Source organism: Macaca nemestrina, chromosome 9 (genome assembly GCF_043159975.1).
Source record: "Macaca nemestrina isolate mMacNem1 chromosome 9, mMacNem.hap1, whole genome shotgun sequence".
NCBI lineage: Eukaryota > Metazoa > Chordata > Mammalia > Primates > Cercopithecidae > Macaca > Macaca nemestrina.
In genome coordinates this window covers 130,172,586-130,190,865 of record NC_092133.1, presented here as the reverse complement: position 1 = coordinate 130,190,865, position 18,280 = coordinate 130,172,586, and the positions used below count along the sequence as shown (strand labels likewise).

Below are 18,280 nucleotides of genomic sequence, written 5' to 3'. Positions count from 1 at the left end.
CCATTGTTAGACCTAAAAGGAGAGGCCACAGGCCATGGGTAACGGAGAACTTTAAAAGGCCAGGAAGAGAGATATAGGGAGGAGAAGGAGGAAGGGCAAAAGAGAAGGGATGAAGACAAAACTGAAAAATGTCGTGTGATTTATACCAGCGCAAGGCAGTGAACTTTGAGCTGAACACAGCTGCCATCATGATGTTGGCAGAGCCTATCGGCTCCCCTCTCTGTTTGGAGAGATGTCAGATAGCTGGCACCCTCATTGTTACATTAGTTATTAATAAACTTCCTTAACAATGGGAGGAAGTGCTAGCATTCAGAGAATGGGAGTGTGTCAACAGCTGAGGACTGAATGTGGACGGATCCCAGGCAATGCCGGGCCCACGTTTAACACAACCTGTTTTCTCCCGGAACGGAAAGTATCAGAGCCAGGGTACAATGACAGACTGCGGGTTTTGGTTCATTTTCTAGTTTTTAAACCCAAGATCCATCATCAGATTCTTCCCAATCTTGCTGACCACACTGCAGATGACTCAATGGACATCTCAGTAATCACATAGCCAAATTCCTATTTGAAAACACAACATATCCCTTAGTTTTGTAGAGAATGGGTCATTTATGGCCCTAGACTTCCAGTCAAGAAGCCGAGAGCAGCCTCATCATCCCATTTAATAAAGGTTGTTGTCCCATTTTTTCGTTTGGGTGGTTAATGCAACAAGCTACACGTCCCTGTAGCACACTGGGTATTTCCTAAGTCGGTTTGTGCTATTTTCTTTAAAAAGCCTGAGAACAAAAACTAACTCTCCTAACCCCCACTGAAACTGGAACTGTTCTCTGATGGCTGGGCCAGGTGTGGTGGCTCACGCCTATAATCCCAGCATTTTGGGAGGCCGAGGCAGGCAGCTCACTTGAGCTGGAGTTCAAGACCATCCTGGTCATCATGAACATCTCTACTAAAAATACAAAAATTAGCCAAATGTGGTGGTGCACACCTGTAGTCTCAGCTACTCAGGAGGCTGAGGCAGGAGAATAGCAGAGAACCTGGGAGGCAGAGGTTGCACCAAGCCGAGATCATGCCACTGCACTCCAGACTGGGCAACAGAGCGAGACTCCGTCTCAAAAAATTGAATGAATGAATGAGCTGTTTTCTGATGGCAAATCCCCAAAACAACACTTAGAACAAATCTTAGGCTCTTTCCCACTTTCAGACAAGCTATGAAGGGGCCATGTGTCTTCACCTACAATGATACACCCAATTATTGCTGCTTTTGTTGTTATTCCTTTTTTTCTCCCCTCCCATATTTTCTGGAATTTCAAGTAATACAAGATGGGAAGGAAGGAATAAACCCATTCAAGTTCCTACAACATGGATTTTGGATTCTTTTTTTTTAAAAAAAAAAACAACCCTGAACATGTCTTAACCAGATGGTTTGAATTCATAGTTGTCCTCCCAAACTGTACCAGAACCTTCTGGAAATGTGTTACCTGAAGACCTAGGAGCAAAAGCAATAGACGCAGCTACAAATGTGGAAGCAATCACGGGACTGTCACAGGGCAGAGTGAATCCAATGCGCCCTGCCTACTCCCCTCCAATGGTCAATAACAGAGGCACTGAGCCCCTGCGCAAATGGATTCAGGACGTGAGTTCCACGACCTTCCTCCCATCTGAATGCCAGTCAGTGCTGGAGGAGGCGGGGATTTCATTCCTTTTCTTCCATCACAGGCTTACAGCTCTGACTCAGATGGTTCACCATCTCTAAGGGTCTCCACTTAAATACAGGTCTAAAGGGTCTCACAGGGGACAGCTCCACATATCACTACTGCAGGATTCAGGGCCCCGATCTCAAGCCTTAATCAATTGCTTTAAGTTGAAATCATCGCCGTTGAGTCACCTGCAATGTGATCAGCAGGACTGTCAAGAATCTGGTGATGGATCTCGGCTTTAAACAATAAAAATGAAGCAAAATCTACAGTCAACTATGTTGACTTTTTTATTTGAAATGCTAATCCGTGGCTCAGGACATTGGTAGATATGGATATTGGCTTCTTTATTTTTTATTTATTTACTTATTTTTGAGACAGAGTCTTGCTCTGTCTCCCAGGCTGGAATGCAGTGGTGGAATTTCAGCTCGCTGTAACCTCTGCCTCCTAGGCTCAAGCAACTCTCCTGCCTCAGCCTCCCAAGTGTCTGGGATTACGGGTGTGTAATTACACACCCGGCTAATTTTTATATTTTTGGTACAGACGGGGTTTCGCCATGTTGGCCAGGCTAGTCTCCAACTCCTGCCCGCCTTGGCCTCCCAAAGTGCTGGGATTACAGGCCTGAGCCATTGTGGCTGGCCTGGCTTCTTTAATAGGTATCAATGACATTCTTCATTTCTTTAGCATCTGAGGCCTCAGATACCAAGTACTAGACTTCAGTAATTTTAAAGGTAATTATGTGTCCTTAAATAGGCAAACCACCTTCAAAGTTACTAACAGTTTATCAACATTTTATGTCTTTTTTTTTTTTTTTTTTCATCAATAAGCAGTACACAAACTCTTTGCAGGGACGGGGCTGTAACTTCTTAAAATTCTGTGTATAGTACCTGGCAGAGTTGGGAGCTAGCAGAAATGTTTATACCACAAAACTCTTGCAGTGTTGTGACATGGCTCAGACACACTATGATTTGGGTACAGATGAGGGTCGGAGGAATGAAAGATAACAAGGATGGACACTACTGCAGGAGGAGACTGACGCGACACAAACTTTAAAGGTCGCATACTAGTGTGATAAAGGCTTACAGTAGAATTTGGGAAAAAATACTGGAGGCAGATCCTATGGGAGGTACCAGCAAGGCCCAAGGTACTGTACACTCTAGGAACATAGAAGATTAGAAGATTCTTTCTCTCTTTTTTCTTTTCTTTTTTTTTTTTTTTAGAGACAGGGTCTCACTCTGTCACCTAGGCTTTAGTATAGTGATGCCATCATAGCTCACTACAGCCTTGAACTCCTGGGCTCGTGTGATCCTCCAGCCTCAGCCTCCCAAGTAGTGGGAAATACAAGTACGCACCACCATGTCCAGCCATATTAAAAAGATTTTTTTTTTTTGGTACAGATGGGGTCTTGCCATGTTGCCAAGGCTGGTCTAGAACTCCTGGCTTCAAGTGATACCCACATCATCCCTCCCACCACCTCCGCCGGCCTCGGCCTCCCAAATAGGTGTGAGCTGCTGTGCTGGGCTGAAGATTCCTAAAGCACAGCACATGCAGGAGTCTTACTAGTATCCTTCACAATTTATTTTAATTTCAATAACTGTGCATCAAACACAGTTTTTGGTGTTGGGTACTGGGCAAGTGCTAGAAAAGAAAATTCTGAAATGGTGACTAGTTTCTCAAAATGCTTTTAAGGAACGATTATTAGATACTATCTAATGAGGAGGTGAAAGAGAGAAAACAGTTGACCAAACTGGATACTGGGTTATATGTATCACCTTTTCTGAATGAACATCAGAAAATAAAATCCGGCAAGTGCAGTAAGAAGAGTGGTAACAATCAGAGCTGTCCTGGAATTGCAAGCAGTGGGGCTTGTCCCCTTTGTGGGAACACATTCTAGGCAAGAGGGCAGAAAGGTAGGAAGAAGCAGGTGGAGATGAGCCAGCCACCTCAATCTTCAGGCCAACGCTGGATTTCCCCATTGCAAGGGATGTGAATCAGCCCCTTCCAGATGGCACTGCCAATGCTTTCATTGGGGAAAGCTTTATCCTCCTGGTGCAGGGAAACACGGGCTGCCGTCAGCCTTCCTAGTGGGAGGGAGAACAAGATCTAGGGGTGCTAGAAATTCCCTTTGTTCCCTGATGGAATGTTTCCCGTTTGTGGTGTGTTCCTCCACTGTCTTGGCTCTCCTAAGTCACAGGAGGTGGGTGTGGGGCACCCCAAGGAGCCTCCACCCTGGCATTAAAGGATGTTTTTCAGGCTCAAACTTGCAGGGCTGGTAAGAGTGGAACCTGCCCTCGGCTTGAGTCATGGGGCTCTCTCACCCTCTCGCCAGGGTTTCTTCTTGCTCAGCTGTGCAGCTGCAGAAAGGGCTGAGGGCACTGAAGCTGACAATGGGAGCTGCTCTGCAAGTGGCCCCAGCTGCTGCTACTAACTTCTAATCACCTTAGCCTGGGGCCCCAGTGCTGAATGATGAAGCGTTTGAAGATCACTTCAATGGCTTGGTATACCCATGCTTATCTATTAGGTGTACAGGTGGATTAGGCAGGAAGATTTTCTTAGGATTTCTCTTCTAGCCCACCAGGTTGATTAGCAATGTCCAGCCTGTGGGCATAGGGACGTACTGCTTTCGAGTCTTAAAGACGCTTGGATTTCATTTCTCTCTTTCTGTGTGTGTGTGTTTGAGGCAGAGTCTCGCTCTGTTGCCCAGGCTGGAGTACAGTGGCATGATCTCAGCTCACTGCAACCTCTGCCTCCCAAGTTCAAGTGATTCTCCTGCCTCAGCCTCGAAAATAACTGGGATTACAGGTGTGCACCACCATGCTGGCTAAGTTTTGTATTTTTAGTAGAGATGGGCTTTCACCATGTTGGCCAGGCTGGTCTCAAACTCCTGGCCTGAAGCGATCCACCTGCCTTGGCCTCCCCAAGTATTGGGATTACAGGCGTGAGCCACCACGCCCAGCCAGATTTCATTTCTGATGAGTGCATGACGTCAATTTCATTTCAGGAGGTTTGGGGCTCCTGTTCACAGCCTCATCTATAGCTGCTATTAAGGTAAATTGTTGCCTTGGTGCCCCCTGGAGTCTGCCAGATACAAGGGGGCCGGTGCAGATGGACCAGGACACGGGCTTAAAACTGGACATACTTGGGTTCTATGATCCTGCACAACACACCCACTTCAAGCCTGTCTCTTCCTCAGCAACAAGAGTCTCTCCAATTCAAGTGTCTAGACCGGCAGCATCAGCCTCACTTGGAAACTTGTTACAGGTGTAAATTCTCAGGCTCTCGCCAGACCCTCAGAATCAGGAGCTCCAGAGGTGTTTTCACAAGCCCTCTAAGCGTTTCCGATGCATGCCGAAGTTTGAGAACCACTGAGCTTCAAGAATCCAAGCTGAAGTCAGCTGGATTCCCTGTGCTAGGGGGAAGGTGGGCTGAGAGATGCAGCCTTTCTAATCTGACACTGGGTTTTCCCGGGGTTAGGAAAAAACGACTGTAGGTTGTGTTTAAAACACAAACAAGGTGTTGGCTCTGACTCTGCTCTGGGTCATTCAGCAGGAGACTGGGAGCGGCTGTAATTCGAGGTAGGGGTCTTGGGCTTTGAATTTCATTCTCTTTGATCCTTGAAGACAACATTCTCTGCAGTCTTCATGGCAAACTCCCAAGCCTCAGAAAGAATGAGCGTTAAGCCCATTTTTTTGGATGTCACATTTTCGAAGAACCTAAGGCAGGGAGGGGTTGACAGTGAACCCCAGGTGATGTGGCAGAGGCAGATCTAGGTTTATGGGGCTTGAAGCTTATATAATTTTAATGGTTTTTTTTTTTTTTTTTTTTTTGAGGCAGAGTCTTGCTCTGTCGCCCAGGCTAGAGTGCAGTGGCACAATCTCTGCTCACTGCAACCTCTGCCTCCTGGGTTCAAGTGTTTCTCCTGCCTCAGCCTCCTGAGTAGTGGAATTACAGGTGCGCACCACTGCACTCAGCTAATTTTTGTATTTTTAGTAGAGATGAGGTTTCACTATGTTGGCCAGATGGGTCTCTAACTCCTGACCTCAGGTGATCCACCTGCCTCGGCCTCCCAAAGTGCTGAGATTACAGGCGTGAGCCACCGCACCGGCCTTTATCGGTTCTATTTAAGAAAAATAATACAAAATGTATTATGTTCACAGATTTTATGAAAACACATGACTGTGTGAACACACTGCTAAGGTCCCCTCAGGGCCTCAGCCTGTCCAAGGAGGGGCCCTGAACTTAATGCTCCACTCACCAGAACAGTAACCTCGCCTCAGTCCAGGAAGGATGTCTGTCCTCTCTCTGGTCCTTTAAACTTTTTCCTGGCTATGATTGGATCACACCAGCCCAGAAGCTAATGAGACAATTTTTAGCTCCTCTCCCTCTCCTGTCTTTTCCTTTTTGTTATTGTTTACAGCCACTATATATAGTAATATAAATTACCAGGGAAGGCTTCTTGCCTTCTTCGCATGGCTCAGAGACAGCTGCACGGTTCCTACATCAATCAGGTTTTTTCTCATGTTGCACTTTTCTTTTTGTTTTGTTTTTTGAGACAGGCTCTCACTCCGTCACCCAGGCTGGAGTGCAGTGCATTGCTCACTGCAGCCTCAACCTCCAGGGCTCAGCGCTCCTCCCTACTTAGCTTCCCAAGCAGCTGGAACTATGGGTGATGTGCCACCACACCTATTTTTTTTTTTTTTGGTAGAGATGGGGTCTCACTATGTTGCCCAGGCTGGTCTTAAACTCCTTGGCCTCAAGTGATTCTCCAGCGTCGGCCTCCCATAGTGCCCAGATTATAGGTGTGAGCCATCATGCCTGGCCACAATGCACTTTTCTAACATTTCTAAACCACAGCTGCCTCCCTCCCTCCCTCCTTCCTTCAAACCCACTCCTCCTCCTGCCATTTCAGTGAATGGCACCCCCCTTTTTAAGTCAGCCAGATCCAGGACCTTGGAACTCCTCTGTCCCTCCCAACATCAAAAGACAAAATGACTTGGCCAAGGCTGGCGGAAGCGGACGGCGGAACCAGATCTCTGACTTGCAATTTCAAAAGGCCCTGAATGGAGAAACCACGCCCTGTGACACGATGGACAGAGTATTCTGCATTTGTAAAAGCCGGAGAAACCCACCTGGGAGTAGAATGCAGTGTCTCCTGGCACCAGATCCTGAAATTCACAACACACGAGTGGGTACATGAGCGGACTCCACTTGTCCACCCTTGGACCTGACATTCCCGACAGCTTGCCATTGGCATTCTGAAAGGCTCTGGGGGATACCTGAAGACACTTAAGTGTGACCAGCAGGCCTTCCTGCACTGCGTGGTTCTACTGATTTTTTTTTTCCCCTTCCATTATTTGATGCTTCGGAGCAGTTTTCTCAGATTCGCATTTGGATCCCAACCTTGGTCTGGAAAGCAGAGCCAGCTTTGGAGCAGCTCGTCCAGCAGTCTCCCCTGCTGCAGCTCTCCCCACCTTCCTGGGTCCCCTCTGGGGTCCCAGCCATGCTCAGGGGGGCATCCCTCCAGCTGGCCTCTGCCTACCTGAAGACAGCAGGCTGCCGCTGCTGCCGCTGATGATCTTCCCCTTGCTGCCCATGTTGGCCAGCTTTGAGGTCTTCAGCGTCCCCGTCTCGGTCAGGTCGATGGCGATCTCACTCAGGCTGCGTGCCGCATGGATTTTGGACTGGAATGGAAAGGGAAGCAGGTCAAAGAAGTGACGCTCACCTTGCGGAGGGGACAGTCATCCCTCGCCTGCCCCTGCTCACCGTCTTGACATTCCACAAAGGGACTTATCTCCCTGACTGACGTGCAGCATTTTTGTTTGCGTTCCTTGGCCTAATCATTAATCACCAAAACTCTCTGCAAAGAGCAGAAGCAGCTCGAGAGCTGCACCGAGGGAGGCTGTTCTAAGCCTCTGATTCTGTAGGCTGCACTGCGGTGTGCTTAAGACTATGTCCTGATTTAGGAAAAGTGACAGTCTCATTGAACCTTATTATTCCCAGCCACAAAACAGGGTAGATGCCACACAGCACCCAGGGGTTGGTTCGGGTCAAAGGAGAGAAAGTGTGGGAAGGGTGTTCCTCCCCTCTCAACTCCCCTGTCCTCCCTTCTTCCTCCTTGTCTTCCTGGCACACAGCTCTCAATAAACACCGTGGTTATAATTATTTGGTGCTTAAACAAGGAGGATAAAATGGTTTTCAGTGTTGTGAAAGACATAAACTAAGCCTCTTAAATGGTTTGCCATGTGGTCACAGAAAGTTTAGCTGATGGAGAAGTGACAGTGGTTCTCCAGCTTGGGCAACATAGCAGGATCCCATCTCTACAAAAAATAAAAAAATTAGCCAGGTGTGGTGGTGCATGCCTGTAGTCCCAGCTACTTGGGAGACTGAGACAGGAGGACTGCTTGAGCCCAGGAGTTGGAGGCTGCAGTGAGCTGTGATTGCACCATTGCACCCCAGCCTGGGCAACAAAGTGAGACCCTGTCTCTTAAAAAAAAAAGAGAGAGAAATGACAATGACAGCTCTTTAGACTTGCAATCACAGGGTGCATGATTGTGGAAAAACTGCTCATTTGGATTCTGGGGTCCCACCAATGAATGTGTGACATGGTGCTTTGCCTGTATTTTGACACCTAAGTGCGTGTGCCCGACACTCCCTTTAATCCACGTTGATTGGCTCTATTTGGTTAAAAGTCACAGCAGGAGAGAATAATTAGAAAAAAGGTCTGTGTTCGCATTTACATTCCTAAAAGCAGTGGTTTTTAAATTTATTTTATTTTATTTTTGGAGACAGAGTCTCGGTCACCCAGGCTGGAGTGCGGTGGCCCAGTCTTGGCTCACTGCAACCTCCGCCTCCTGGGTTCAAGTGGTTCTCCTGCCTCAGTCTCCTAAGTAGTTGGGATTACAGGTGTCCACCACCACGCCCAGCTAATTTTTGTGTTTTTAGAAGAGACAGGGTTTTGCCGTGTTGGCCAGGTTGGTCTCAAACTCCTGACCTCAAGTGATCTGCCTGCCGCAGCAGCCTAAAGTGCTGGAATTATAGGCATGAGCCACTGCGCCCAGCCAAAGCAGTGGTTAAAGCAGTGGTTTTTATAAGGCTACCTGCTCCAGTTTCCACCTTCGGTAGTGACAACGTGTTTGCATTTCCCACACGTGTGTCAAATGTCTGCTTGTTTTCTTCTTCAGGAAATCAACTTTTTGTGAGTGTGCTTGGGCAACAGGCTTTGCCAGTACGCTGAACTTGATGAAAACAACTAGAAATGGTCACTTGCTCATCTGTCCTTTCTGTGGCCACCGTCTACAGCACACGCATGGGTGGAACTGGGTGAGGTTGATCATTGTAGCTTCCTGCCAGGCCTGTGGAACGCAAGGTCGTTCCCACACAGGAGAAAGCAGGTGTGGGGGCAGTAGCGAAGACCATGGAGGGGTGTGGACCCACCGCTCCTAGATGCCCTGAGTACAGCCTTCCTTCCGCGCCCAGGGGCCCTTACTGTCCAGCCAGGGCTGTCTGACTGCCTGCAGCTCTGCGCTTCCTCTGCCCTCGATGTTGCTGTCCACACTGGCAAGGACAACTTCCGACCTGATGTTAACATGATGGAAGTCCGTGGGCGGGAGGAAACGCTGAGACATGGTGCTTGTTTTCTTCACCTAGTGTGAACTGTCTTCTTCCTCCTCCTCCCCCCCACCCCATGAGCCTTTCCTCGACTTCTGCTTCCTTCCTAACCTCAACGTTTTTCCTTGCATTCAGACCCAAGACGACTTCCTCAGGCGAGTTTTCTTGTTCATAAAACAATCCTGGCTTCCAGGCCCTCGAAGGATTTTGGCTTGCCGCAGAAGGAAGGAAAAGGGCCTTTGATTTCAATTTGACACAGCCTATCAATTGCACCCATCTGGTTGAGTTTTACCCTGTAAGCAAGCATGGCCAGTACAATCCATGACTTCCTTTCTTACTGCACCACTCTGTTACGGAGACCCAGGTTCTAATAAAAAGTAGCCCACTCCCAAACGGTGATGTAACAATAACTCATGAAGGCCTAGACCAATTCAGCGCTGGGCGAAGGGTCTGGGCTCTGAAGTCAGAATGACCTGAGTTAGAGCCGGGCGTGGTGGCTCAAGCCTGTAATCCCAGCACTTTGGGTAGGCCGAGGTGGGTGGATCACTTGAGGCCAGGTATTTGAGACCAGCCTGGCCAATATGGCAAAACGCTGTCTCTACTAAAAATATGAAAATAAGCCGTGCGTGGTGGTGCATGCCTGTAATCCCAGCTACTTGGAAGGCTGAGGCAGAAGAATCTCTTGAACCCAGGAGGCGGAGGTTGCAGTGAGTCGAGATCACGCCACTGCCTGATCTCATTCCAGTCTGGGTGCTAGAGTGAGACTCTGTCTCAAAAAAAAGACCTAAATTAGAACCTTGGCTCTTCCCAGTGAATCACTATCGGACTTTGACCCTTCACCTTCCTGATCCTCAGATACGTGTTTGTAAAATGGAGGTCTTAAAATCCACATCCCAGAGCTGAGATAACGAAAGTAGACAATTTATGTAAAGGCCATTGCAGTAAGAATAGGATCTGCATTGGGGCCTGGCTGTAATTTGCTAACCGAGGTTAGACTGATGGCCCAACCAGATGTTTTGAGGACCTCATAAATCACATGAAAAACTTGTCCCCCTTGTCATACGAGAACTCTTGCCACACATCATTCTTAAAACAAAAATATGGAAACAAAAGGCATCCTTCCTAAAAGAGACTAGACTCCTGGAAGCTTTAGGAAGCCACTGGATATATATATATATTTTTTTTTTTTTTGAGACAGAGTCTCACTCTGTTGCCCAGGCTGGAGTGCAGTGGCGCGATCTCAGCTCACTGCAACCTCTGCTTCTCGGGTTCAAGCAATTCTCCTGCCTCAGCCTCCCGAGTAGCTGGGACTACACGTGTGGGCCACCACGCCTGGCTAATTTTTGTATTTTTAGTAGATACGGGGTTTTGCCATGTTGGCCAGGCTCGTGTCAAACCCCTGACCTCAGGTGATCCGCCCGACTCAGCGTCCCAAAGTGCTGGGATCACAGCCATGAGCCACTGTGCCCGGCCTGGATTCTTTCTAGAATGGAAATATCACAGTGACATAACAGACTCGGGGGAGAGGACCGGGAGGACATGGGCATTGTCGGGGAGAGTCTCTCTTTGCAAAGGCAGGTCTCTGGGCCGACCTTAAGGAGTCCCCAGACTCCAGAACATTTTGCTCTGGAAGTCTTGCCTGATACATGTGACTCAGTCTTCTGACTGACACTGTGGGAACAAAACTTCAATGTCCCTGTCCCCCTTGGACCCTAAATAAAATGGAGAACTGCATCAGGGAGAAACAAAAAAGACTAGGAAGAAGGAAAGACGTTTGGATTGGGGGCCAATTCAAGAAGTCCCCACTCTGAGTTCAGAGGGAAAAGTGTCTAACGTTGACTCTAAACATTTTGAGCCTTCAAATATTTTCCTGCAAAGTCTCTAAGACATTCCTTGGCTCTGGGCTTCAGAGGCTGCTGGGATCTAGCAGACAACATTTCTGATCTCTGGGGTCAGCACAGAAGTTACCAATTACAATTGGTGCCTGTGCAGCTGCTCATTCTGAAGGAGCTACAAATAACCAACCAGCACAGCCTCCCTCCGCCCTGTCTTAGATGGTAGAATGGTTTCTTGATGCATATGCGTGGAGAGCTGATGGAGGGAGGAAGGGCGGCGGGGGGAGAGACAGGCAGAGAGAAAGGAGGAGAGATTTCCTTAAATGATTTGCACAGTGACCCTGAAAGAAGAAAATAACCGAGTGTCAGGGAAGCCCCTGAACGCTCATGGCTCCCCACCCTTGCACTGGTCTCTCTGGGGTTGATAAACACCATTTAGGGGGCCTGGGCTTTGCTGAAGCTCTTCAGAGAAAGGAATGGTTGGCACGTCCCAGTATAGTAGAGTGTGAGCAGTGACCAGGATGCCAGCCAGAACTGGCTGCCTAGAAATATTACGAAGCTCTCTGTCCCAGCCCTGTCGGCCATCACTCACCCAGAGGCCGTGCTGCCCATCAGAGATGAATCACATCACTGTTCTATAAAGAACATTCCGGAAACAAAAAGGTGTTGTAATGTAATTCCCAAAGGGTATGTCATCATCTCTGATTTAATTTGCGGACCTTTTAGAGAATTTAAACTTCAAGCAAGTGTTGGCCAGGGATAGTATGCTGGATTAACAATGACATTAGTAAAAGATGGCACGTATTTCCTCAAGCAAGTTCACAAACGTGGTGCCATTTGACCAATCACTAGTTGAGGTCAGGAATTTCCTTTGCTGCTAATTGGGGAAGGAAAGCACCAATGATGAAAGACCCACCCAGGGTCCCAGAGCTGGAAAAGAGGCCTCCAGTTCCCACGTAGAGGGTCGCGATCCTCACCTAGCACTGCAGGCTGGGGAACCGGGTCCTGTGAGAAGTGTGAGGGCTCTAGGGCATATGTGAGCGTGCCAGGCTTCCTGGGAAATGTTCTCCTTGTCCTCCTGGGAGCGTGGGCATTTTCTTCAGTCCCCAAGGGTTACTTTTACAAAAGGGACAGCTGAAACATTCCTGATGCTATGGGCATTTGGTTTTGCCTCCTAAAAGACACGTCTTGTTACTAAGTCATCTACAATAATTATTTTTTCTTTTTTCTTTTTTGAGATGGAGTCTCACTCTGTCAACCAGGCTGGAGTGCAGTGATGTGATCTCAGCTCACTGCAACCTCTGCCTCCTGGGTTCAAGCAATTCTCCTGCCTCAGCCTCCCCAGTAGCTGAGATTACAGGTGCCTGCCACGATGCTCGACTATTTTTTTTTTTTTTTTGTACTTTTACTAAAGATGGGGTTTCCTCATGTTTGCCAGGCTGGTCTCGAACTCCTGACCTCAAGTGATCAGCCCTCCTCGGCCTCCCAAAGTACTGGGATTACAGGCATGAGCCATGGCGCCTGGCCAATCATTTCTCTTTAAGATGTACTTGCTGTGTCAGTGAGTTGACCTGTTAGCCTGTTGAATAACAAGGCTTGCCAACTGCAGGAGACCGTCTTCCAGGGTGTGGTGGGAAAGCCATAAAACAAGCTTCTTGAGATGCTCAAGAGACCCCCTATGCAAAAACCAGAGCAGAGGGGAGGAGCTTGAACAGCCAACGCTGTGCTATCCTCAAGGCGAGATACGCGTTTTCCTCCTTCCACACTGTGGCACAGTGAGTGGGGGGTCTGCCCTCAAGGGGAATTGACAGTGGGGTTCAGGAGCATTGCCCAATCCCCTAACCTGCAGCATCCATCACCCAACCACAGAGGATGAAATTAATGTTCTCAGGTGTCCACCTCCAACTCTTGCCCCTGGACTGCAAAACCCTGACACCCACCCACTGTGTCAATATCAAGCATGAGTCAAAAACACTTTGGCCCCATTTCTTTTGATTTAATCGAACTTCAAATTCTTGTGCTAGGACTAGGACCCATCAATGCCAGGAGAGCTGTGGAGAATACTCTCATTATTCCTAACAACAGAAATTCTCTGTCCTGCACTCATTCATCCCAGAAAATGACCAAAAAGGGGGTCAGAAAGAAGTAGAGGACAAAATATTTTACAAAGGAGAAAATGATGGCTGCAGGGGACAGACCCCGATTTAAAACTGAATTATAACTAAAAGGATTGTTTCATTTCTTCCTGTTCTCTTTTTTTTCTTTTAGTAGAGACGAGGGTCTCACTATGTTGCCCAGGCTTGTCTCAAATTCCTGAGCTCAAGTGATCCTCCTGTCTTGGCCTCCCGAAGTGCTGGGACTAGAGATGTGAGCCACTGTGCCCAGCCCTGTCCTCTTTTCTATCTTTCTCTTATCACCTCCCCCTTGATCCCCAACTCGCTCACTCTCCTCTTCCCCAGAAAAAGAGAAACCCCTTAAAATATGGATAAGATGGCAAAAGAGAAAGAACCCGAGAGGGCACCGATGCAGTGACCCTTGTGCCCAGTAAGTGGAGTGTCCTGCCACCTTCTCCCAACAACTCACACAATGGAGGGAAATCCTCAGTAACTGCTAGAAATCACTAGCCCGGGGCCCAGGGTGACCTCAGTCTGTATTCCCCAAGCCAAAGCCAGCAGGATCTTGACAGAAGCTGCAGGGCCATCTTGGCAGGGCTCTTCCCGAGGGAGAATGAATGGGAGCTGCTTGTGGGGGGCTGACAGGGGAGTCTGGGGAGACAGGGCTGGAGGAAGAGGGGGCAGAGTGTTGATATAAGCCCTGTGTGAACCAAGGAGACGTCATCCTCTCACCCACCAGAAAACGCAGCTGCGTGCCCAGAGTCGGGGGTGGTGACATCTCCTTGGAGGAGGACTGTTTACCAAGGCCCCAGGCTCTAGGTCTACCTTAGGGAAACAGGGCGGTTGCTTTTTTGGACTTGGCAGTTGGAACCGCCTGCGGGTTTTCACAGCAATTACCCTAAACAGTTAGGTGGCGTCTATTCCTTGAGAACGATTACTTTTTTCTTTTCAAAACGAAGATAGTACAGCACTGTTTAAACACCAAAAAGGGCTTGCCTTCACACTGCTAGGGGAGTCTCCCGAGGGCCAAAAGCACAGTGGGAATTCCTCAAAAGGGGCCTAGCTGGCTGTAGTCAGCAGCTTGAGCCGCTCGATGGTGGTCAGAGCCCCCTAGACCAAGCTGCATGGAATGTGCCCTCTTGAAGAGCTGGTCTCAACCCTCCCACCTGTAACCCTAAGAGGCAAGCCTGTACCTGTGCAAGGTACGGACCCGGGCAAGGGACATGGTACCTCCCCAACCCGTCCGATTCTCATTCCTAAACCGAGAGAGGCAGACAATGGCCCGGTTGCTCTTAAGCTGGCTGAGGGCTTGGTGAGAGGTCTGGTCACTCACCTTACTCTGCTTCCTGTCCAGATAGAACTGATGTTGGCTTATGGCCATAGCCCAGATGGACTTGATCAATGCTGGACATGCATACCACGTGTGCACTGCAATGCCGCTGTGCCCAAACGTCCTCCTTGTCACTGAAGCCCTGGGGAAGCAAGAATCACAAGGTTCAAACCCATTTCTGTTGAGAGAAACCATTTCTCAGTCAACAGCTTCTGTAGAGAACCCACTGGGTCCTAGAAGCCCTGGCTGAAAGTTGACAGCTGAGCTCTCACACATACCTAGACGCGCGCACACACACGCACACACACTCAGGCACACACACACTCACACACACCTCAGAGACACTGGCTGGCAAAGGCCACCTTCTGATTTTCTGACTCCCTAGAGTTGAGAATTTGGCCAAGTCTCGGCCTTGTCTGGGATAAGATGGGTCATTCTAGGTCACTGGATGGTCCTTTTTCGATCCTGGACGTGGCACTGGGCCCAGACAAACTTCGCAGACAGGAAAACCTTCAGTGATGCTCCCTGTGAGACAGGAAATGTGCCAGCGGTGGGGATGAGTAAATTATTTTCTAATCACCACAGGCTACAGTGTCCCAGGGAATCAGGACTTCTTACATAACTAACCCAATGTTCCTTGAAGATTTGGTGATCAATTTCTAATCTATTCAGAGGGCAGGGAGGGTACAAACAATCAGGAGAGGAAAGGCAGAGAGAAATGTGCCCACCCCGAATTCCCCCAACTTCTGTCTATACTTTTTTTTTTTTTTTTCTCTCTCTTCCAGACGGAGTCTTGCTCCGTTGCCCAGGCTGAAGTGTGGTGGCACAATCTCGGCTCACTGCAACCTCCGCCTCCACCTCCCAGGTTCAAGCGATTCTCCTGCCTCCGCCTCCTAAGTAGCTGGGATGACAGGTGTCCACGCCACGCTGGGCTAATTTTTTGTAGTTTTAGTAGAGACAGGGTTTCATCAGGCTGGTCTGGAACTCCTGGCCTCAGGTGATCCACCTGCCTTGGCCTCCCAAAGTGCTCGAATTACAGGCGTGAGCCACTGTGCCTGGCCTTCTCTATACATTTTTAAACCTAAATGGAGTAATCAGACTTTAAAAGTGAAAACAGGAACTGCTGATCTCCATGTAATCCACCACATTCATGGAGTTAGGAGGACTTATATGGTCATGCTCTTAGTGAAGTATATTTTATAGGATAGGCAGATTATTTTGCAAATGAAATCTGAGAATGTGTGTTTGCATGTGTGTGTGCGCGCAAATGTGTGACAAGTTGATGGGAAGGTGGGCTGGGATTTGGGGCCTTTTACCTGGACATCAGAAACAAAATGTGTGTTCTCAAGACCAACGTATCTAATTTGGAAGAAACCTGGGGGTGATCAGCACTTGCAAATAGTACCATTTTCTTTCATGGCTAATTTTCCCTTAAAGAAAACAAAGCTGCCAGGCAATATCTTACTTTGGGGGAGCTAAAGATTTAAAGTGGAGTCTTCTTCACCCTCACTTTTAAGGAGAAATTCAAATCTGGTGGGTAATGACACTGAGTCTACACAGGTTTTTTTCTCCCTTCGGTTCAAACAAAAGTGAAGAAAAAAAAAAAAAAAGCCAGCACGTGAAAGAGCGCACAGTTGAAAATAATTGAAAAAAGGAGCCAGTGAGAGTGAGTCCCTCCCCAGTCTCGCTCAATTTAAAAGAAAACAGGGATCTGTGCTCCCAGCTTGGCTTCCATAGCAGTTGCTGCTCTTGGAAATAAATGAATGGCTTTTTTCCCCCTCAGAAAAGCTGAATGAGACAAGAAAAGTATCTTGAAAGGCGGTGCAAGGCTAGGTACCTCCATTTCTCAGGTACCAGGAGGGCAGAAGAGGTAAGTGGCTGGTCAGGTCTGGGTAGTTCCCCAGAGCGTCTAAATCAGATACTCAGAGTTCTTCTCCTGCTCTATTACTACTTTATCTCCTTTCCTCATCTTTCGCTTCAGGCCCTTCCTATTTTGCCCAAACCTTAGAAGTGAAATGTTGGCCCAGCCTGGAGAAGCTCAGGAATGAAGCTAAGCATTGAGTTAGGATGCCCAGGGGGAGAAAGTGCCCAGTGTTTGTCTGGTACGCCACAGGGAATGGTGCAATCACACCTGAGCCCATCGGCCCAGAAAGCAGCCTCTGCCCTCAATGATTCCTATCAATTCCATCTTCATTAAATGACTGCATCTGGCGCTGCCCATCCTATTACTGCGGTTCTGACTTCCTGCCTGGCTTGGGGGAGGGGCTGAGCCCGGAACACCAAACTAACATGAGGCTAATCACATTCCTCTTCCCTAACCTCAAATAAGCAAGGCCACAAGCAATAGGACGACACATTCAACTTAAAAAGCACCACAAGTTTCATTTCAAAGTAACTGGAAGACAGGACATGCAATGATACCAACGTAAAAATAGTCAACACTGAGGCGGGCGGATCACGAGGTCAAGAGATCGAGACCATCCTGGCCAACATGGTGAAACCCCGTCCTACTAAAAATACAAAAATTAGCTGGGCGTGGTGGCGCACACCTGTAGTCTCAGCTACTTGGGAGGCTGAGGAAGGAGAATTGCTTGAACTTGGAAGGTGGAGGGTGCAGTGAGCTGAGATTACACCACTGCACTCCAGCCTGGGGACAGAGTGAGACTCCATCTCAAAAGAAAAAAAAAAGTAAACACTCAAGGCCATAGATACCCACATATCCTGCCTTGATCATTCCATGTTCTATGCGTGTAACACACTCACATGTGGCTCATGAATACGTGAAATATTAACTATCAATCAATACAAGAGAAAAAAGGCACCACTAGGATGTGAAAAAGAGAACTGAGTGCAAGAAAGACCTTACAGCTCATAGCTCTGGCTCTGCCACCATGCCAAGTGACTGACCTGAAGCCATTTCCTTTCCTTGTGTGTCTTTAATGCTGAAGTCATCCTGGGTCTCCACCTCCGGCCTCCCTGGGCCTCTCCCCCATTCCTACCTGTCTGCAGGCTAACTCGGTGTACTCAGAGCGAGTGTGCCTGGGAGGAGACAGATCTGCTCCTTCCTCCAGCCAGACCCTCCCTCATTTCTTTATCCTAATTGAGAAGCTCCCACCTGACATTTATATCACCCTGAGGGCCCACCACATGGCTTTAATCCTAGTTACCCCTCCAGGTCCCACTCAGACCTCTCCTTCCTGGCAAGCCTCTCCCTTCCTGACCAGCCAGGCCTCTGGCGACCCTGTCCTTCACCCTTCATGGCCCACGATAGCTGGCCCTTCTGTACAGTAGAGAAAGTGCATGAGCTCCGGGCCAGACCTCCTAGGTTCAAATCCTGCCTCTCCTGTATACTAGCTACTTGTCCTCTAGAGCAGGTTCCTTTGTTTCTTGTGACATTCCAAGAGTTCCTTCTTCTCGGCAGGTTCCAGGCAGTGGCTCACGCCCATAATCCCAGCACTTTGGGATGCCAAGATGGGAGGATCGTTTTAGCTCAGGAGTTTGAGACCAGCCTGGGCAACACTGTGAGACCCAGTCTCTCAAAAAAAAAAAAAAAAAAAAAAAAATGCTGGATATGGTGGTGTGTGGTTGTAGTCCCAGCTATTCGGGAGGCTGAGGTGGGAGAACTGCTTGAGCCTGGGAGGTGGAGGCTGCAGTGAGCTATGATCGCACCACTGCATTCCAGCGTGGGTGACAGAATGA

General features: G+C 48.5%; 1 protein-coding gene across 16 annotated transcripts in view; it reads right to left on the bottom strand.

Annotated features, from left to right (window-relative positions):
• Positions 1 to 18,280, bottom strand: part of LOC105490635 (FERM domain containing 4A) — a 699,298-nt gene that overhangs the window by 47,614 nt on the left and 633,404 nt on the right. For 11 of the 16 annotated variants that reach the window (XM_011756455.3, XM_011756457.3, XM_071068801.1 and 8 more), the window contains 3 exons: positions 14,585 to 14,723; positions 7,234 to 7,375; positions 6,824 to 6,859 (listed from right to left, as the gene is read on the bottom strand). In XM_011756455.3, coding sequence (XP_011754757.1) covers positions 6,824 to 6,859; positions 7,234 to 7,375; positions 14,585 to 14,723 — 317 coding nt within the window. The remainder of the gene's footprint in view (positions 1 to 6,823; positions 6,860 to 7,233; positions 7,376 to 14,584; positions 14,724 to 18,280) is intronic. The other 5 variants (XM_011756462.3, XM_071068803.1, XM_011756458.3 and 2 more) reach the window with 1 other exon arrangement.